The sequence below is a fragment of the Solanum tuberosum genome, unplaced genomic scaffold (assembly GCF_000226075.1).
Source record: "Solanum tuberosum cultivar DM 1-3 516 R44 unplaced genomic scaffold, SolTub_3.0 scf00123, whole genome shotgun sequence".
NCBI classification, from domain to species: Eukaryota; Viridiplantae; Streptophyta; class Magnoliopsida; order Solanales; family Solanaceae; genus Solanum; species Solanum tuberosum.
Window position 1 is genome coordinate 882995 of NW_006239048.1, and position 20795 is coordinate 903789.

The 20795-nt window shown below is 35.7% G+C and overlaps 3 protein-coding genes across 5 annotated transcripts; 2 read left to right on the top strand and 1 right to left on the bottom strand.

The window, feature by feature from the left end:
• The first annotated feature begins 218 nt into the window (after positions 1 to 218).
• On the top strand, positions 219 to 11137 carry LOC102605975 (aspartic proteinase-like protein 2). 2 transcript variants are annotated; one of them, XM_015310059.1, is made up of 11 exons: positions 219 to 907; positions 1579 to 1708; positions 1839 to 2086; positions 3308 to 3532; positions 6482 to 6644; positions 6730 to 6803; positions 7326 to 7416; positions 7962 to 8037; positions 8354 to 8425; positions 9972 to 10025; positions 10905 to 11137. In XM_015310059.1, the coding sequence occupies exons 1-11, from the start codon at positions 687 to 689 to the stop codon at positions 10928 to 10930; spliced, it is 1380 nt and encodes a 459-aa protein (XP_015165545.1). In that variant the 5' UTR covers positions 219 to 686; the 3' UTR covers positions 10931 to 11137. The 2 variants fall into 2 exon arrangements, with proteins under 2 accessions (XP_015165545.1, XP_006350402.1); XM_006350340.2 differs by lacking the exon at positions 10905 to 11137 and having other exon boundaries at positions 9972 to 10665.
• Positions 11138 to 11296: 159 nt separating this feature from the next.
• On the bottom strand, positions 11297 to 15733 carry LOC102606317 (uncharacterized). 2 transcript variants are annotated; one of them, XM_015310061.1, is made up of 5 exons: positions 15486 to 15733; positions 15158 to 15372; positions 14274 to 14354; positions 12510 to 12860; positions 11297 to 11547 (listed from the first exon to the last, which is right to left on the bottom strand). In XM_015310061.1, exons 1-5 carry the CDS (start codon positions 15607 to 15609, stop codon positions 11500 to 11502), a joined length of 819 nt encoding a protein of 272 aa, XP_015165547.1. In that variant the 5' UTR covers positions 15610 to 15733; the 3' UTR covers positions 11297 to 11499. The 2 variants fall into 2 exon arrangements, with proteins under 2 accessions (XP_015165547.1, XP_006350403.1); XM_006350341.2 differs by having other exon boundaries at positions 11297 to 11516; positions 15486 to 15729.
• A 1587-nt stretch (positions 15734 to 17320) lies between these two features.
• LOC102585272 (TMV resistance protein N-like) lies at positions 17321 to 20103 on the top strand. Its single transcript, XM_006350359.1, has 3 exons — positions 17321 to 17835; positions 17938 to 19030; positions 19123 to 20103. Exons 1-3 carry the CDS (start codon positions 17321 to 17323, stop codon positions 20101 to 20103), a joined length of 2589 nt encoding a protein of 862 aa, XP_006350421.1.
• The last annotated feature ends 692 nt before the right edge of the window (positions 20104 to 20795 follow it).

Sequence of the window (20795 nt, forward strand, 5' to 3'; positions counted from 1 at the left end):
TTTATGTCCTTTCAATTTTGAATATGCACAAATAAACATTTCAACTTCTATAAATTTGAATAAGTAAACAGACAATTCGATCCTATGTGTGCCTACAGTCTATTTGTTCAATTTTATACAAATTTAAATATCTATTAATGTTAGTTGATGCCAACTTAAATGACACCCTTTTATATTGTAGCCAACTTTTTTTTTATACAGAAAACTAGAAAGTAAAAGAAGAAGGTGAGGAGTGCGAAAATGTGTATGAAGAAAGTAATGTGCAGACAAGTATGACGACAAACGTGAGCTACACCATTGCATCATCACAAAGCTTTCTCTGTTTTCAGAACACACCCCATTTCCTCAAAGATAACTATACTATTTTATTCTTCTTTCGAAAATTTCCAAGAAAATTGTCTCTAGCATAAAGAATTACACTTTGAAGAGTCCTGAGTCTTGACGCCAATCACCATTTACTATATTTGTTCTGTATCCTGTTTTCTTCCTTTTGGGTTTTTCACAACCGACTCTTTCTCTCAGTCCAAATCAAGAAAAAAGAAAATATTTTAGTATTGTTGTGTATAAAGGAAAAAAAGTTCTTTTCTTGATCCATTCATTCATTCATACATCCCATTTTTCTCTTGTGGGTGTTTATAAAGATTGGATTTTGGGAAGTGGGTGTGTTGTGTTTGTATGTTGTGATAATGGATCTGAGGAAAAAAGGGTATTTGCTACTGTTGTTAATTTGGGTTTTGGCTGTGGCAGTGAAGGGAGAAAATGTTGTTTTTAATGTGAAACACAAGTATGGTGGGCGTGGAGGTTCAATATTGAAGGAACTCAAAGCTCATGATAGTCGCCGCCATGGCAGAATGCTTGCAGCCGTTGACTTTGAATTGGGTGGCAATGGCCAACCTACTGATGCAGCGTTAGTTCCCTTTGTTTAATTCTACTTGTTTGTACTGATTCTTGTGTTTTCTTGGGATTTTGTATTTAGGGGGCTTTCCTTTTTCATAATTGGTGCAAGTGATTGTAGAAATGAATCAACTTGGTTGACAAAAGTGGTCTGCTTTATATGCTCAGAATGTTTAATTTTCCTCTTTGGAATGAGATTCTGTTTTAGTGATGAAAATTCCCATTTCATTGTTGAAGAGGGTACACAAATAGAGTTGTTAGCTTTTCACTTGTTAATGTTTCTGCTCTAGTCCTTCGGGAAAGTTTATCCCATTTATACATGGTTAGTATTATTTTTTTAGGTATATTTCGTAGATGGTGAACCCTTTTTGGCCTTTTCGTGTGTTTACTTTTTATATTTCGAATCCCCTTAGTGAAAATGCTGGCTCCACCATTGGCTCTAGTTATAGGTATATACTTAAGTGAGATGGAGGAATATTATGGTCTTATGGAGAAATATGTCAGATTATATTTTCTTGATTCTAATTTGTGGCACTCTATCAAATTGTGACCCTCATCCAATCCACAAAAAAGGAAAGAAAAGTGTGCTTATGCAGGAGGCAGTGGTGGCGTTGCGTTATTCATGTATGCACATTCTTTCTAGTGAAATTATAGTCATGTTTTCTTCATAAATAAATCATGCAGGCTCTATTACACTAAACTTACAATCGGGACTCCTTCTAAGGACTATCATGTCCAGGTAGATACTGGAAGTGACATCTTATGGGTGAATTGTGCTGGTTGTATGAGATGTCCTTCAAAAAGCAGTCTTGGGGTATGATCATTCTTCTAGTTTACGCATCTTTTTGCCATCCATGTAAAGAAAATGGATTCCAGTATGTATAACATAATTTTCTGTTCTTGATCCGTCCTTGTGGTTTCTCATCTATGTTGTTATACTACAGATAGAATTGAAGCTGTATGACTTAAAAGCCTCATCCACTGGGAAAAGTGTTTCTTGCGACCAAGACTTCTGCACTGATATGTTTAATGCTCCCTACTCAGATTGCAGAGTGGGATCACCCTGTGAATATCAGGTTACTTACGGAGATGGAAGCTCAACTTCTGGATACTTTGTTAAGGATTTCATTCATTTTGATCAAGTCTCTGGGGATCTTCAAACCACATCCATGAATGGGTCCATAGCATTTGGGTAATTTTATCCTTGTAATTCAAATCTATTTATGTTAATTGTTGCCAAATGAATTGATGTTAGACTTGGATGACTACCATAGGTGAATATTTTGGTTTTCTTTGGTAACCATTTTTTCACTTCACCAAGTTCTACTACCCTGTCTGAATGTTTTGTTTTCCAAACAATGTTTGGAATCTGGTTTTGGTTAAAATAGATTCTGTTGCAGTTCATTGGGAAAAGAAACAAATTTTTCTCTTTCACCAATTTTAGTTTTAAAAAATAGATTTGCTGTAGTAGCAGCATTTGGCACTTCAAGTAAACGTAAAACCTGTGCAGTTTGCATATTTGTTGAAGTAGATATTTAAATTGCTAATTGAATTGGGATGTTTAATTCAACCTCTCTTGAGCTGAAGAACCAGGGGAAGGAAATGCTTAGAATAAGAATTATTTAATGTCTCGGTCTTAGTTATGCCATATTAAATAAGTTCCCTGCTGAGGAAACGTGTGAGAAGTAGTTGATATGCACATTTGAGTATACAAGTCATTACACTGTCTAGAGCAGAGATATTGACTGCATTGGTGTAGCAGTTTATGTAGTGGAGTATCATGAATACTCACTAGTTTACAGAGTGAAGAACCAAGAAAAAAAGAAGGGAAATCTGTTTTCTCCTCACACTGACTCTCTTGTATATTGTTTCCCGATCCTATGTTAGTTCAGTAAGTGGACTCTTGAATGGCTTCATGGAACAATTTCAGTATCACAGTCTCTTGCTCTATTATATTAGGTGCTTTACACATCATTGGTAAGTCAATACATAAAAAGTTCTGCTGATGACATGTTATATTTGTTTTCTGCAATTCTGTATACTGAGCATGATAAAGTTTTATATCCAGAATAGGTTGTTATAGTGTTAATGTTTAGCTTCTGTAATATTAATTAAAAGTGTTTAGCTTCTGTAATATTTTCCTCCCTTCACTTTTTTTAGCGAGGAATTACTGACAGCGGCACTCATTAATATATCCAATGAAGTAATTTCTTCCTAGCCGATTATTTTCAATGGTTTTTATTCTGTACTGTCTCCTCCTATAACTGTTAATTCTGGTTTTGTCACCATATAGTATGTTGGTTTCTTAGATGTAAATTATGCTACTCGAGCCTGTGATGGAGTACTACTTTTTAGCAAGTAGTTTATCTCTTGATGACATTTATGTAACTTACATGTTTTTGATCCAAGATAGGTGCTCATCTAGACAATCAGGAGAGCTAGGCTCATCTACTCAAGCGGTTGACGGAATAATTGGTTTTGGACAAGCAAACTCATCGCTTATTTCACAGCTAGCTGCATCTGGGAAGGTGAACAAAGTTTTTTCACATTGCCTAGACAGCAGTGATGGTGGCGGCATATTTGCCATTGGACAAGTAGTTCAGCCAAAAGTAAAGTCAACACCACTAGTCCCAAATGAGTAAGTATATTTAGTGCCTTCTCTTCCTCTTCCCTGCTTCCCCCCTAACCACCACCCCTTCCCCCAGAAGAAAAAGAAAAAGGAGACTGAAAAATAGGCTATTCACGCAAACATCTGACATGATCCTGAACTAAGATTTGGTATCGTCTTATTTGAAGTTGTATATAGTTTCTCCTATTCTGCTCCACTATAAATAAGGAAAATTGCAACCATTGGTCTGTAAATTTGTGCTCCATTCTTCCAGCTTTGCATCCTTTCACATTCTATTGGTAGGTTTAAACAATTCATATCCTATTGAGCACAATCCATATGCATGCATGCAAGGATTTATGATAGAATATCCATAATGAGTTATGTGAAATATCTCAGAAATCAAAGAACATATGCTTTCATAGGAAATTTTCATTTGGTCTTGTATGAGGGAAGTAACAAGGAGGGAACTGATGTGGACGTGGGGACTCAACAATCAACCACCTATTGTTTTCCTCATAGACCGCCTATTGTTTTGAATTCCTCCTCTATGAGAAGTAACTCGACCTCAGACCAAGGAGAAAGAGAAGACTCACTAATCACTACCTATACCCCTCTCTCAAGAGGAGTAGCTTGCTTCAACCAGGTCTAGCTTGGATGGGAATCCGAGCCTGACAGAGTAAGTGGTAGGTGAATTTATAGTAGCTGACCCAGTCTTGGATGCTGTATTAGCGGTTTTAGTGCTCGGTTGAGCAACTTTAATTTAACTGGGGATCTTTTCTTATATGAAATCTTGATCTTGATCTTCAATCTTTGAAGTAAAAAAAACACAGCCATCTATCAAAACTCAAAGGAGATTACATGAGTAGATAACTGATCTATAGCAACCCCCGAGCTGGAATTAGTGTAGATCTAGTCCTGAATAGGGTAGAAACTATTGCTTTAAATGGATTTAAGGGGAAAATTCTTGGAGAAAAGTTTAACATGAAGACTGTTCTCAGTGATGGAAAGAAGTGGGAAAAAATAGAAGTGGGTTAAATTGTATAGCAGTTCAAAGGAAACAAATTGCTATGAAAAGCTATTCATAGTTGTTGAAGGCTCCAGTTGAGAATTCCATAAACCGATTTGAGAACAAATGCAAATATGCTTCTACTTACTTCAAAGTTCAAATTATTTAATTCTATGCAGTCTCTTTAAAAGAAACAGAATTTAGTAAGACTTTGGTTTCTGTGAACAGACGGCAGGAATTCAGGAAATATAGGAAATTACCCAATACATGAAAATATTCTATTAAAGCAGACTTTTGGAGAAAATACTAATTTTATGTTAAGATATCAAGCTAGAGTGTGTACAATATGAACTATATAAGACTCTAAAAGAGACTCCTAAAAGGATATCATAAGAATCCATTTCTCCTTACCAAAAAGAAAACAAGTCTCCTTTACATTTTTTGGAGTATTTGGATAAGACTCTAAAAGAGACTCTCAAAACTGTGGAACATGTTTTACTCTCTTTTTGGACTCAGTTGGGTCATGCCACATAGTATCAAAGAAGCTTATGAGAGTTGGTGTTGCTGGAAAGTTGACAGCACCATCAAACAGACTTGGAAGATGATACCTGCAGCAATTTTTTGGAGTATTTGGAGGGAAAGGAACAGAAGATGTTTTGAAGGTCTATCAACTCCTTTACATTCTCTCAAAGCGGAATGCCTTATGTGTCTGTACAGTTGGGTTAATTTGTCCTATGTAGATTCCCTGGATAGTTTTTCAAATTTTGTTGGCTCCTTAGTTTTAGCATAATTGTACTTGAGCCAGCAGACCAACTGTTTTTGCTTCTACTTTTGTAACTAATTTGCATCTTCTTGATGCCTTCAATGGAACATTTACTTCACAAAAAAAAAAAAAAAAGAAAAGAAAAGAAAACAAGTCTCCAAATGATCTTTTTCTTTAAATTTTCATTTCTTAATCTAGAGTAAATTTAAACTGCCTCATTAATTTAGATGAAAACTAAAGAGTGCGGAAATAGGAAGGTGTCACCAGTCCTGGCAACCTCTTATCGCCTCTCTTGTGTGACATGTGTATGTTTGGTGTTTAAAATTCTCCTGCCATGAATAGCACCGCCACAAAGTTGCTATGAGTTCTAGATTTTTCATTTCTTATTGTTGTTTACTGGCATATGATCTTCTCCTTTGCACATCTGCTTCACCCATTGCCCTCACTCCAATTATGTTCTTAAGCATTTCGCGATCTACATGTGGGACCAAGCAGTCAAGTTTTAGGTTACTCCAATCTCTCGCCTCGCCCTACCCCAAAAATTATCTATTTTGATGGGGGTGGGGGTGAGGGAAGGGTAGGAACATCGATGATTTGCCTACATTACTATCTACTGACAACATTAAAGATGGAAGCTGCCGCGACCAGTTGTCAAGTGATAAGTGCACACATGCAAAGTCCAAAATGTGGTAGCAAATAAACTTGTTTAGAGACCTTAAAAACAGTTAGTTGAGACCTCAAGAGAACGTGGTGATTTCCTTTGGTAAAGGCAGTAGTTCAAATGGTCCAGTCCTTCCTCTGAGACACATTAGTGTTCGACTTACAACATTTCACAGAAGAACTTGAAGTAATTTAAAGCTCTCTCAAGTCTAAAGTTGGAATCTCGAGCCTTCCTCTGTATTGTATCTTTTTGGTACTAAAAATGACATTAGTTAACTCATCCACAAATAGGAAAAAGAAATTCAAAGTTATTTTGACTACTGGTAGGTGGTGCATATTGTAAACTTCAGTACTTGCATTCATGTTTGATTAACTGTATTGTCATTTTTGCATTGTTATTCTCGTCATTCACTTCTCTTGCTTTTTCTTTTTACTTTTTGTTAAACCATCATTTTTTTACTGTTAAATATCAGTATTTGTCTAAACATCAAATTGGCTCCCTCCATTTCTATTTCTTGACTTTAATTATATATGTTTTCCACTTTAGGCCACATTATAATGTTGTCATGAAAGGAATTGAGGTTAATGGTGAAGCTCTAAACATCCCAACCACTATATTTGATGCTGGATCCAACAGAGGAACAATTATTGACAGCGGTACAACGTTAGCATATCTTCCTAACAAGGTCTATGATGCTCTCATGAGCAAGGTAGGTTTGGACATTTGAAAACTGCATGTATGCATGAATACGTCAGTTCCTCCTGCTTGATTCTTCATTCTGTCTGTTACTGTAGTTGATGGCTCGGCAACCAGATCTGACAACTCATCTTGTCGAGGGGACCTTCCACTGCTTTTACTTCAGTAAAAAGTAAGGTTCTTTTTACCCTCTCCACATGAATATCTTAATTCTTTCTGTTAGGATTTGGTTTGTGATATCTATCTTTTCTCCCTCTATGATCATGTACACTATAACATAGTGCCCTCTCCACTATGGTTCTTTCTTTAGCTTTGAATGCTAATGCTGCGTAAAGTGAGTTCACCGACAATAGAATCATTATTCTGCAGTTTTTTTATTTGTTTGATAAGGGTATTCTGCAGGTTTTTTGAGTAGATGCCATTATCTCATTTGACCTTCTCTTAAAATTCTGGTTTCTTGTGATTAGCCGCTTCGCTATCGTATTCTCAACTCTATTTTCATGATGGATGCGTGGATGTATTAATGTCTTTAATTCAGTGGTGGTTAGATCTTAATTATTAATAATAATAATGCTCTGTAACCCATTCTTATTTTAATCCAGTTCTCCAGCTATTAATTGTTGTAATTCAGTTAGTTGCTATAAATAACTTTTAATCTTCATCTCTTTCAACTACTCTTCCTCTGGTGGCGCAGGATTGATGATGGTTTCCCAGTTGTAACCTTTCAGTTTGCTAATTCTCTGACTTTGAAAGTTTATCCCCATGATTATCTTTTCTCGGTTAATGTAAGTAATCTGGCTTTGCTGAATTTCTCCTACTATTTCTTCATTTAATCAGATAAGATTTTCTAGTTTACCCAGAAAACCTTCCTTTTCCCTGTTAACATATATTGTATCCTTTGACTGCTGTGGCAGTTACTTGTTTTTTCAAGTCATAATCTTGTTGGAATTCAGTAACCAGTACACAGACATTATCTTTGTTGGAATTCACGAATTTCTCCCATAAGTGATTGATCTTCAATGTCTTCTTATCTTAGATTTGTTCCTAGCATTCGTGAGCTGTTTGATTTGCCTGGTGATGTTTATACTATGTTGTTGACATTGGAAATGTTGGCATGAGTTTATCTAATTTCCATGAATTTTTACCATTAAATTCATTCAGTTGTTATAAATTATGTGTAGTCCAATGCAAACAACAGGGTACTAAAAGATGGGTCAACATGGCAGCGACCTTTGTTGTAAGGTTCATGGGAGGAGAAAGCAACTGGATGCACTTGCATTGCAGTTTGAATAACATGACTTACAAACCCCTTTGCTTCATAATTTTGCAGGACAACGAGTGGTGTATCGGTTGGCAGGACAGTGGAATGCAGACAAAGGATGGAAAGGAAATAACTCTGTTAGGAGGTATTGTTTGACCAGTAACAGTATATGAAAGTAAATCAGCTTACTTTCCCAAAAAAAAAGTAAATCAGTTTGATGGTGAACTACATTTCAGAATTATAACTAATTTTATGAAAATTACATTTTGCCCAACTAGTGTCAATTTTCAGTTTAGTGTTAGTTCCTGCAAGTGCGAGTACAAGGCAGTGTAGTGTCATTTTCACATATTGTTAGTTAAGCTTGTTGCCATCCTAAGATACTAGAGATGACTAAATGGATGCAGCATTTTCATACAGTTGACAGCATTTTCATTGATTGGTTTATTGATATTTTGATGCAGATCTTGTGTTATCCAACAAGCTTGTGCTTTATGATCTTGAAAACCAGAGTATTGGCTGGACTGAATATAACTGTGAGTTTAGCCTTACCATTTTATTCAAGGATTTAATAGTTATTAACTTATTTATCAGTCAGTTGTGTAGAAATTGTTCTCCTTATTGAAATAGTACCAATTATTCTCTTCTTCAGACATATGATGGATTTTACGTTTGACCTTTAGTTAGCTCTGGGTTCTTTATGTTGCCTTGTTAGGGGAAATTTTTGAGTGACACATACAGAGTTCCTTTTGCATTTAAGTAATTAAGTTGATCGAATCATTTCATGTGAGTCTCCAGAAATAATTGACCTAAGATAGTCAGCTGTTGTCTTGGAAAAAATTGAAGAAATGGACCAATTCAACTTATTGAACTATGTGACTATCTCATCTAAAATATTACGTATAACGCTCAACTACTTACTAGCCTTCATGGACACCCGCATCCGTATTGGACATCCGCACAGTTAAATTGAGAGATGACTGTGAACTTACATCACTAATTTAATCCAGATTTTGCGCCATGTATGACCCATTTTAAGGGGGAGCTCTCCTCGGGGGTTTATCCATTCTCAGGATCGTGTCCAGAATTTCTGGTTTAGGGTGGAGAGACCCATCCATCGCACCACACCCCGATGGTATGATTCAGTAGGGTCTTGGTTAATAATTATGTTTCCTTGTTGGAAATGTCTATGAGAGACGGTTAACTTTTGAGGATATGAAATTTCATGCTTTGAGTTTTTACATGATACATCACAAGTTGTTGCATGTCCATCCCATAGTTATCTACACCTTATCTTGATGCCTCAATCTAAGCTTTTTAATATGAACCACAAGAGATTATTTTGTATAAAATCATGGCGAAGGTATATCTGCCACATGCAGCAGGATTTCTCATGTCACTCATAGTAACTTCACATTTGCGAAGACCTTAATTCATTCCTTCATTCAGTAGTGCACCACTTATCTGGGCATACTTAAACCTTTAGTACTTCGACAAGCACCCAATACTAAGCGATACTGGTGTTTCCTTATTTTGTTTACATGTTATACACTGTAAGATTTGTGTTTTGATGAGGATTCACATGCATGTTAAATGCCTGTTAATGGCTTTATTTATATATATTTTTATTATTATTATTATATAGTAGTTATATAAACTAGCTATATGATTAGGTTTCCCTTTTTCTTTGGCCAATTAGAGATATAATTATGGAGGCTAACTTTTGAGGAAAAAGATTTAGAGAATGGATGTTGTATGTGTTGAGGATGATGACCAACTCTTATTAAAACTTAAGTGGTTAGAGAGAGCACGTCTTTAATTATTTTATCATATTATATCCCAGTATGCTCCATCACGTGTGGGCTTGATTCTTTATCATGGGCCAAACACGTGATTCTCTTTTTCGATAATGAGTGGCAGTGAAACTCGAAATCAGAACTTCTTCCTCATGTGTGGACTATCTTTAGCAATATGATAAAATCTTCTGTTTTCAGCACGTTGTCCATACTTTACTGGAAGACTTGCATTAAAGATGGGACGTATTCTAAACAGTGTCTTTTTTGTTTAATTGTTTTATGTCAGGCTCTTCGAGCATCAAAGTCAGAGATGGAACTTCTGGGAAGGTGTATACTGTAGGTGCTCACAATATTTCATCAGCTTCTACGTTGAATTCAAGAATGGTTTTTACGTTCTTCATATTAGTAATCTCCCTCCTATGCAATTTGTTGAAGTGAGATACCAGACAAAAAACTGTACAGGGAGTCATTGTTGTACCATAAGATTCCGCAATTCGATGATTCTTTGGAATAACAAGTCTTATACCTCATCAACATGATTCTTGACATTTTACACAAAATACAAACAACACTGGTTTGATGAAACAGAAGTTCTGCAGTTTCTCTTCTGTTCTAACACACAGGGACCGACCTCTCGTAGATGCTGTTGGTCTAAGTATTCCTTTCTTATTCTGTTTCATTTTGTTTCCCTGCCTGTTCTCTTGGGCCATGTGATAGAAGATGATAGTGAAGAGATGCAAGCAAATGCTTGATAGGATAGTTTTTTTTTTTTTTTGATGTTATTCACGAGTATTTTCAATATTAATGTAAATCAATTGGTGTTTTTTGTTTTGTTTTTATGAGGATGCCATGTTAATGTATTTCCTAATTTATGAGTGCTAGATAAGAAGTGTTGTTTCAGCCTCAGGCTGCATTTGCAAGCAGAGTGAACATTGTGTATGAGTGTTTATGTTATATATCCCTCTCTTTCATTTTGTTGATTTTTTTCATAAAAATATATAACAATATACTTTCAGGCACAAATATTAGATTGAATATATTCCAACATAATACTGATCACTAAAGAGAATGATGACACAATTGGAGGAGAAAAGAGTTTTTTTTTTTAGTTTCCCACCCGGTCTCCGAAGTCTATATCAGAGTCCCGACTAAATTTGGATCGTGTAGTACAAGTTTCATTTGGATGTGACACTTCTAATATGATTTTCTCTATATTCAGGACTCGGAATTGAGATCTATGGCTAAGGATGAAACAGTCTCACCACTGCACCACAACTTATATGGTACCAAAAGAGGAGGTAGACATACCAAAAAAAGGACTTGGCAAATCAGAATATTATTGGAGAAGGGATTACATAGACTCAGGGGATTTTGTTTGTAATAAACAGAGGCTAGAGGAGTAATTAGTATTCAATTCGTTTTTTATGTTGACCATATATTCAGACATACAATCTTTAAAATCTTTGAAAAATATTTTACATATATAAAAACTACATAATAAATTAACAATTTAAAAAGCATACTAATAAATCACGATCAAAGATTTTTTTTGTTTGACTCTAGAAATTCAAACTATGTTACATAATCTTTTGTTTGAGTTGTATTAAGGGGAAGGAAATAAAATTTGAAGTGATATATATTCCCCAAAGTATGTATATGTATCAATATAGAAACATGAATTTAATAATTACAATTATACAAATGTTATATCAACTTAAAATTATGAGTCTCATAAAGTTGCCCTCAAGAACTGTACGACAAAATATATAACTGCCAGCAGCAATGCAATTTGGTAAAAATCTCTCTGGAAGCTGTCATCCCTTTGAAAGAACTGCATCCTCATACAAGTACACAGTTTTTGTCTGATCAAATTTTGCAAAATTTTCTTCATATATAAACATAATCTCCAAAATTATAACTCCCTATGAATGTACCTTTTTTTTGTCACAATTTATGAGGTGATATTTGACTGCAAACGCGTATAGTTTAAGAGAAAAAAGATTTTTAAAATTAGTAGTTTAAATCAAATTATAGACATTTCTATGTTATAAATAAGGCAGTCCATAAACGTGCCATTTAACTAGGCTTCATCTGAAAACTATAACCTCCAATTTTGGGTGTGCACAAGCAGACACTTAAACTTGTATAGAGTTGAACAAGTATATACACACGTCAAACTTGGCGTCCTACGTGGCAATTCACATCCTACACGACATCCTATGTGGCATCCTACTTGTATTATGCCATGTAGACGCATCACTACATCAAAAATGATCTTTAGCGGTAATTAATTAACGGCAATAGCTTAATTGCACTAAATATGTACTTTTAGCGGCAATTAGCACTCTCTATATATGTCCCTAGAGCCTTTAGTGACATTGGATTCAATATCAATTAACTAATGCCGGTAAAGGCTTTAACACTCTTTTTTAATGCGTATATTTATTGCCGCTAAAAGGTTTTTTTGTTGTAGTGCATGTGTATACTTGTTCAACTTTATACAAGTTTAAGTATCTACTTGTGCGCATCCAAAATTGGAGGGCATTAGATGTGAACCGAGGCCAAGTTAAAAGACTTATTTATGTATTATGCACTAAATAATCTAAACGAAAAAGGGTAAAAAAATGTCCTTAGCTATGTGAAATTGAACAAAAGTGCAGTCGATCAATTAATGGTTTGATCTAAAAATGACTCCGCCATCAATAGTTTGGTCCAAAAATATTACTATCCACCTCTTGACCTACCTTGCCCTATTGCAATCTAAGAATTAGGACGATAAAAGTAGCATAATTTCAAGATTTGAGACTTTATAAAGAAGAAATACCTTTGCTGGATCACCATAAGGGTCAGGATAAACATCCATGTTTTTATTCTCTTTAGCAGATTTAGAACTCAAGTCTTTCACAAAATCAGCTACATCTTTTCCAGCTTCAACAGTGGCGAATAGTCGTCGCGATGCCCAGAAATAAGTTTGAGCAATGATGGATGATCCTGATAAATCCCATTGCTCTTCATGCTCAACTACTTGTCCACTGATTTGATTCAAAGTGAATCTTGAATTTACTTTGATGATCAAATCCCCTCCTATGCTAGCAATCAATGACTTTGCTTTTCCTTTTATTGTCCACTTAATATTCAACACACTTGTTGATAACATCACCATTTCTTGCACACTCTGCATAGCAATACAATACAATGTTACTGAATGCTATAGACTCCCCATGAGCAGAAGCGAATCTAGGATTTTTCGAACATGGGTGCACCAAGTAAAATGTATTGAAGTGAGAATTGATCCTTAATCCTCAAGGTCAAAAGCTCAACATTAACCATGTGGACCATTTAGACTTCTTGTAGTACGGGTGCCAGAATATAATATTATACAAAATCTTAAAAATATATATATATATATATATAAAATATCTAATTTTACGAAGAGACCACGGGTGCCGGTGCCCTATTTTTTGGCTCTAAATTCGCCACTGCCCATGAGCGAAAGGTGTAACGACTTAAGTTTAGGTCAGGGGCTTAGCTACATAATCAGAGTGTCATTTGAAAGCTAATAATTGCAAATCATGATGACGATATATACAATACAATGTTACTGAATGCTATAGATTACTCCTGATGAGAGAAAGGTGCAACGACCTAAGTTCATGTCTGGGGCTTAGCTACAGAATTAGAGTGTCATTTGAAAGCTAATAATTGCAAATCATGATAACGATATATACAATACAGTGTTACTGAATGCTATAGATTACTCCTGATGAGAGAAAGGTGCAACGACCTAAGTTCATGTAAGGGGATTAGCTACATAATCAGAGTGTCATGTGGAAGCTAATAATTGCAAATCATGATGACGATATCTGTAAAGAGTCCAACGTTCACATGAGTCTTCGATTATGTGCATACATGATACCAGAGGCGTATCCAGAATTTCGGTTAGATGGATGCACGATTACGAAAAAATGTATCTCTAATATAAATTTAATCGATTTGACTTTTAGTTCGTAATATGAATCATTAAAGTTTAAAAATTATAGGTCCAAAATATATAATACTACTAGTTTTAAATTTTAATATACACATTTGATTTAATTATATAAAAAATTTACAATGCTAAATTTTTTAGGAATTCTCAATGTAACACACTTGAAATTTTTGAAAGAATAAAGGAAAAAAACAAAAGAAAAATGAGTTGAAACGACAAAAGTGTAACTGATAACCACTTGGAAAAGTGTTACCCAAAGAGACAAGATAGATATAAGATTTAAATTTCTATCTCACTTAGAGAAGTGCACCCAATCATCATCGCATTTTTATATGATACTTTGAACATGGGTTCACACATCTATATTTAAATATTTTTAAAAAAATCTAACACTACTATATATGATCTAGAGAGGGGAGCATGGGTTCACGTGAACCCACGGCACCCCCTCTAGATACGCCTCTGGCGATATATCAGATGACAAATAAAACTATACTAAAACAATCATAATATGTTGATTGTTGCATATATATATATATATATATATGTCCTCGTTTATATATAAAACTTGTAGAAATGAAAGAGATGTTAAAATGTTACCGTTTTAGGATTCTGCAGTGCATCAGTTATCCATAATGGTCTCTTGTACTTGTCTCGTCCTGTAAAACTTCTCACTGGATCCTGCATTTCATTGTGTGACACAGTACATTATATTTATATATGGAGCAACTTGAGGGGTCATAGATTAGAGTAGAAGATTTGTAGATAGTTGAACTTTGACTTGTATTTTGGTGGGAGCATTGTGTTTGTAGTAGTATTATTAGTCATGTACATGTATTTTATTTTTAGTTACCACATCATTATTTCATTGTATTACGTCGTCTTTTCTCTGGATGCTCTGTACTGCTCCCATTATTAAATGTCATGTTTTCCCTACCATCGTATTCCTATTTTTCATAAATACTTTGATTTGTTGCACTCGAGACTGAGGTCTTTCGAAAACAACCTCTCTACCACCCCAAAATAGGGACTATAAGGTCTGCGTATATTTTACCCTTCTCAAATAGGGACTTGTGAGATTACACTGTGTGGGTATGTTGTTGTTTAAGCAAATATATATATGAGAGAGAGAGAGAGTTAGACGCAATCATAACTCAATAATAACTGAAATTTGATTATTTTACACAAGTTATTTGCTTGTTTGTCAATGTCATATCAAATTAGTTATGAACTTATATACACTGACAACATAAAACATGTTAAGTTATTGTTCCTTCAAAAGCGTCACACCCATGGGCTGAGCCAGCAGTATGTCAGGGGTTCATCCGAACCCCATGGTTAAAATTATTTTTATGTATATACAATAGATGTCGAACCCCGATTAGTTCGTATGTTTACTTCTTCAGATTTTGAACCTCTTATTAAAAATTTTAACTCTGCCACTGGTCACACCATTACGAGTATCTCAACATATATACACGTACCTTATACTTGACAGAGACAGCAAAGGTACCGAGGGCACGATTGCCTTCACGTAGTTCGAGAATATCTCGAACAAGCTGCCTAGCAGTAGCTTCCACAGAAGGGCTACTAATGCATTCAAATTCATCGCACAATTCCCCAAAATCCATTCCATCTATCAGCTTATCTGCTATTGCATCTTCAGTAGCTAACTCTGTTCTATTCGAATCATTGATAACTGCCACACACACACACATTCAACAAAACATTTAGAGGATATCGGGTCAACTGAATTCAGTATTTTTTTTAAAATTGATAATAATTTTAAAAACTTTAAACTTGTCATTTTACCTCGGAATGAAAATCGATGAGGTTGATGAATGGAAATAGACTTGCCATTGATATTATTATTATTGTTATTGTAATTGATGAAAGGGGGAGGAGGAGGAGGAAGAAGAAGAGAAGAAATGGTCATATTGTTTGTTTCCTCATGATTACTAATTAGGTTGATTCTCTTTCACTCCTAATGGGATAAGGTGTGATTTTGTTTATGTGGTGGTTTTTGAGTTTCATATTTAGGTGGGAACACTTTATTATCTTCACAAATCTCTTCAATTTGCTACAACCTTCCACATTTCCTAATAAATATTCCATTCTTTTCACTCTAATTTAAAGGCATAAATATGTCATCTAACTTGACTTCATTTTATATTTATGCCCTTCAACTTTGAGTGTGCATAAGTAGACACTTAAAATTGAACAAATAAATACACATGTCCTACGTGACATCCTATATGACAATTTGTGTCCTATGTGTGTTATGCCACATATGACATAAAATTGAAACCTAGCCTGATTCGGAACTTGAGACTTGAGACCTGATCCTGACCCAGGACTCGAGACTCGACCTGACCTTGGCCCGGGATCTGAGCCTCAATCCTAACCAAGGACTCGATCCCCTACCCTAATTTGAAACTCGAGAACTGACCCTAACTCGGGACCCTATCCTAACCGAGACCACAAATCTGAGACTCGAGACCTAAGCTCTTACTCATACAAAAATCATACTAAATCACAAGTGTTTAATACAAATTAAAGTAAATCTTAAATATGGGGTAGAATTGGGCTAAATTGAAGATCACTTTAAAATGGATTATGTTGGGTTGAGCTAAAATCAGCCTAATATGAAATTATCTTATACCAATTCATAAAATTTTGGACGAATTGAGTGAACCAACAACTTTTGGGTCATATTTGACATCCTTATTAAGGACCATATTTTATATTCCGTTGCTAAATCTTAGTCCCTAATAACCCTTTTTCTTGTAGTCTTTTAAAGATGAGAACACGGATTCTTTTAAAGGATTTTTACTCTTTTCATAAGCAACCATTTCTGAATCCACCGAAATTTCGAAAAAAAATTGAATCGAAGAATCAAATTAGTTTGAGTCGGTCTGATTTTTCAATATTTATTCCCATTCCTATCCCTATTTTTGTGTGTTGACTGCATAAGGAATCAACGTGGAGGGATTGTTTTTGAGGGTGTGATATCATAATAGTTGACTTGCTAATTATTCTCTGTTTCATTTAGGAAAAATAATATGACATTGATTCTTGACTTTTGGTTCATGCAACTCTACAAAGGCGGACCTAGGGTAGGTTCAACTGAATTCATAGCTTTTGGCTCGAACGTATATATACAATTATCATAATACATAGACGTGTCCTTTAATTTGGCTTCAGTTGACATTTATGCCCTCCAAGTTTTGGTGTGCTTTGTGCATAAGTAGGTACTTAAACTCGTATAAAATTAAACAAGTAAACACATGTATCCTATGTGGCATAACACACATAGACCACCACGTAGGACTTAAATTGCTATGTAGAACGCTACGTAGGACGCATATGTCTACTTGTTCAACTTTACACAAGTTTAATGACTTACTTGTGCACATCCAAAATTGGAGGGCGTAGATGTCAGCTGAGGCTAAGTAAATGGCACATTATATATTGAGGCTTTACAGTTTTTTGTTAAAAAAATAACATTTTTATCCGATATATAATAAGATCATACTAATTCTGAACTTCCTGCTGAATCAGATATGAGTCATTAGTTGACTTGAGCAGAAAGAGGAAAATTGAATACTTTGGTAAACATATTGTTCTTGTTTGCATATTGTCTCTCAATGGATGGATTGGCTGAAACAGGATCATCTTCTTCTTCTTCTTCTTCTTTGTGGCCATGCACTTATGATGTTTTCTTAAGTTTTAGAGGAGAGGATGTACGGAAGAATTTCGTCGATCATCTATATACAGCTTTGCAGCAAAGAGGAATTCACACTTTTAAAGATGATGAAAAACTTGAAAGAGGGAAATCTATTTCACCTTCACTTTTCAAAGCCATCGAAGAGTCGATGATTTCCATCATCATATTCTCTCAAAACTATGCTTCTTCTTCGTGGTGTCTAGATGAGCTAGTTAAGATCACTCAATGCATGAAACTCAGGGGACAGATTGTTCTTCCTGTCTTCTATGACGTGGATCCATCTGTCGTAAGAAAACAAAAGGCAAACGTTGGTGAATTCTTCGCTAAACATGAGTTAGATTTCAAAGATGATGAAGAAAGGGTGAAGAGATGGCGTACTGCTATGACAGAAGCAGCAAATGTATCTGGTTGGGATTTGCCAAATATTGCTAACGGGTAAATTTATGTGTACTTTTCACTCTTGGTTTTCCGTCTTCCATCTGTGTGTTGTTTTCCATAAGAACATCGAGTTTGTAACTCAATTCTTTCTGATATCAGGCACGAATCAAAATGTATCGAGCAAATTGTAGAATGTGTCATGGAGATATTAGATCATTCTGCTTCTGATGCTACTGAAAATCTTGTTGGAATACGCTCAAGAATGGGGACGGTGTATTCCTTGTTGAATCTGGAGTCTGATAAAGTTCAATTCGTTGGAATATGGGGAATGAGCGGAATTGGGAAAACAACTATAGCAAGAGCCATCTACGACAAGATTTTCCGTTACTTTCAAGGTACTACTTTCCTTCATGAAGTTGGAGAAAATTCAGCCAAACATGGTATCCAACATTTGCAGCAGATACTTCTTTCTGAACTACTTCTGTTAAAAGATCTAAGAATAAACAACGTATTTGAAGGAACCAGCTTGGTAAGAAGACGACTAAATGGGAAACGAGTCCTAATTGTTCTTGATGATGTCAATCATGGAAACCAGTTAGATGCCCTAGCTAAAAGCCATGACTGGTTTGGTGCAGGCAGTATAATCATCATAACAACAAAGGATAAGCAGTTGCTTCGTCAATATAACGTGGACAAAATGTATAAAGTGAGTCTGTTAAACACTGATGAAAGTATTGAACTCCTTAGTTCATATGCATTCCAGAAACACCATCCCAAAAGTGGATATGAAGAGATCATAGCTGAAGTTGTTCGGTATGCTGGTGGTCTTCCATTAGCTCTTAAAGTTTTGGGTTCCTCTCTGTATGGCAGAGGCATGATTGAATGGAGAGAAACAGTGGAGAGACTAAAACAAATTCCAGAAGGCGAAATTGTAGAAAAACTCAAAGTAAGTTTCAATGGACTAAGTGAGATTGACCAAAAGATCTTCTTAGATATTGCATGTTTCTTTAAAGGGAAGAAGAAAGGTTCTGTAATTAGAATTCTTCGTAGTTTCAGTTTTACTCCTGTCATTGGCATAAGAAATCTCATCGAAAAATCTCTTGTAACTGTTTCAAAAGGTCGGATTGTGATGCATCAGTTGATCCAAGAGATGGGTTGGTATATTGTTCGCAAAGAAGCTTCAAACAATCTTGGCAAGTATACTAGGCTCTGGTCTCCCGATGATATTCTTCATGTACTATCTGAAAATCCGGTAAGTATATACTGCAGCATGAAACACGTTTTGATCGTTCAGGAGAAGTTAAATACGTAGTTCCCTAATGTTACACTTCATTCCTTTTATAGGGCACAGAAGCTGTGGAAGGCATATGGTTGCACTTGCCTATTCCGAAAGACATAAATGTTGGTGCAGAAGCCTTCAAATATACGGACAACCTGAGGCTGCTCAAGATGCACAATGCAAGTGTCTCCGTAGCTCCAGATTGTCTTCCTAATAAATTGATATGGCTTCATTGGCATGGCTACCCAATGAAGTCCCTTCCAGCAGGTTTTCGAGCAGAAAGGCTTGTTTGTCTGAAAATGCAGTATAGCCGCGTTGTACACTTGTGGAAGGGAATAAAGGTCCTACACAAACTGAAGTTTCTCAACCTTAGTCACTCCCAAAAGCTAGTCAGCTGTCCAGATTTCACGGGGGTGCCCAATCTCGAGAAGTTGGTTCTTGAAGATTGTTCGAGTATAATTGAGATCCACCCTTCTGTCGGATATCTCAAAAATCTTGTTCTACTAAACCTGAAGAACTGCAGGAATCTTAAGAGCCTTCCAAACAATATTCGATTGGATAATCTTGAGACTTTAATTCTTTCTGGCTGCTTGAAACTCGCGAATTTCCCAGAAATCACGAGTGACATGAATTGCTTATCTGAGGTCTACTTGGAAGCTACAGATGTAAAAGAGTTGCCTTCATCAATTGAACGTCTCACTGGCCTTCAATTGATGAATCTAGGCTACTGCAGGAATCTTACAAATTTACCAAAAACCATAGGCAGATTAAAATCTCTTAGGATTCTTATTCTCTCTGGATGTTCAAAACTAGAAAAGTTGCCAGAGGAACTAGGACATATAGCAATCTTGGAGGAACTCTATTGTGACGAAACTGCCATTCGAAGCCCACCATCCTCAATTACACTATTGAAGAACCTTAAGATCTTATCTTTTCATGGATGTAAAGGCATGGTATCTCAGACATGGAATTCACTTTTCTTGGCATGGCTTCGGCCAAGAAAACATAATCAAAAGCCAACTCCTTTTCCAGTTTATTTTCTTTGAGGAAATTGGATCTTAGTGATTGTTGTATGTTGGATGAAGGAATTCCTAGTGATCTTGGATGCCTGTCATCTTTGGTTGAGCTAATCCTAGTGGGAATAATTTTGTGGATATCTCTCAAGCAAGTCTCAACATGCTTCCGCGGCTCAGAATCCTTGAGCTAGTGAGTTGTGAGAGGCTTGAAAGGTTGCCAGAACTTCCAACAACAATAGAGGAAGTTTTTGCAGATAATTGTACATCCCTGATGACTGATAATGTAGGAATATTGACCAACTACAAGATGTTGCAGCGAATATCGTTCACTAATTGTGTTGGACTACTTGAGAATCAGCAGATGCATGACATGGCTACCTCATTGTGGCTTCACCTATTCAAGGTCTCCTTACGTCTTCATCCTTATGTATTGTTATCTTCGTACCCTTTACGTTCATATTCGAGATCAGACAATTGATCACCATGAGTTTAAGGAAGTACAATAGATAAAGAGTCTCTTAACTAACATGAATGTTGTGATTTTGTGCCGCAGAAGTGCATTGTTAAAAGTGGTCACTTTAGCATTTACCTACCTGGAGAACAAGTTCCAGAATGGTTTGGCTACAAACTCAACGGAACTTCAGTTTCAATGCAGCTGCCAAACGATTGGTACAATGATAAATTCATGGGATTTGCCATCTGTGTTGTGTCTGACCTTGAAA

Excerpts from the sequence above, each read along its gene's own strand:
- LOC102605975 (XM_006350340.2), top strand. The coding sequence starts at position 687 with ATGGATCTGAGGAAAAAAGGGTATTTGCTACTGTTGTTAATTTGGGTT. Across the intron at positions 6,645-6,729 it reads ATGATGCTCTCATGAGCAAG|TTGATGGCTCGGCAACCAGA; the intron begins GTAGGTTTGGAC and ends CTGTTACTGTAG. Across the intron at positions 6,804-7,325 it reads TGCTTTTACTTCAGTAAAAA|GATTGATGATGGTTTCCCAG; the intron begins GTAAGGTTCTTT and ends CTGGTGGCGCAG.
- LOC102585272 (XM_006350359.1), top strand. The coding sequence starts at position 17,321 with ATGGATGGATTGGCTGAAACAGGATCATCTTCTTCTTCTTCTTCTTCT. Across the intron at positions 17,836-17,937 it reads TTGCCAAATATTGCTAACGG|GCACGAATCAAAATGTATCG; the intron begins GTAAATTTATGT and ends TTCTGATATCAG. Across the intron at positions 19,031-19,122 it reads ATGTACTATCTGAAAATCCG|GGCACAGAAGCTGTGGAAGG; the intron begins GTAAGTATATAC and ends TTCCTTTTATAG.
- LOC102606317 (XM_006350341.2), bottom strand. The coding sequence starts at position 15,609 with ATGACCATTTCTTCTCTTCTTCTTCCTCCTCCTCCTCCCCCTTTCATC. Across the intron at positions 14,355-15,157 it reads CTGTCTCTGTCAAGTATAAG|GATCCAGTGAGAAGTTTTAC; the intron begins GTACGTGTATAT and ends AATGAAATGCAG. Across the intron at positions 12,861-14,273 it reads CACTGCAGAATCCTAAAACG|AGTGTGCAAGAAATGGTGAT; the intron begins GTAACATTTTAA and ends ATTGCTATGCAG.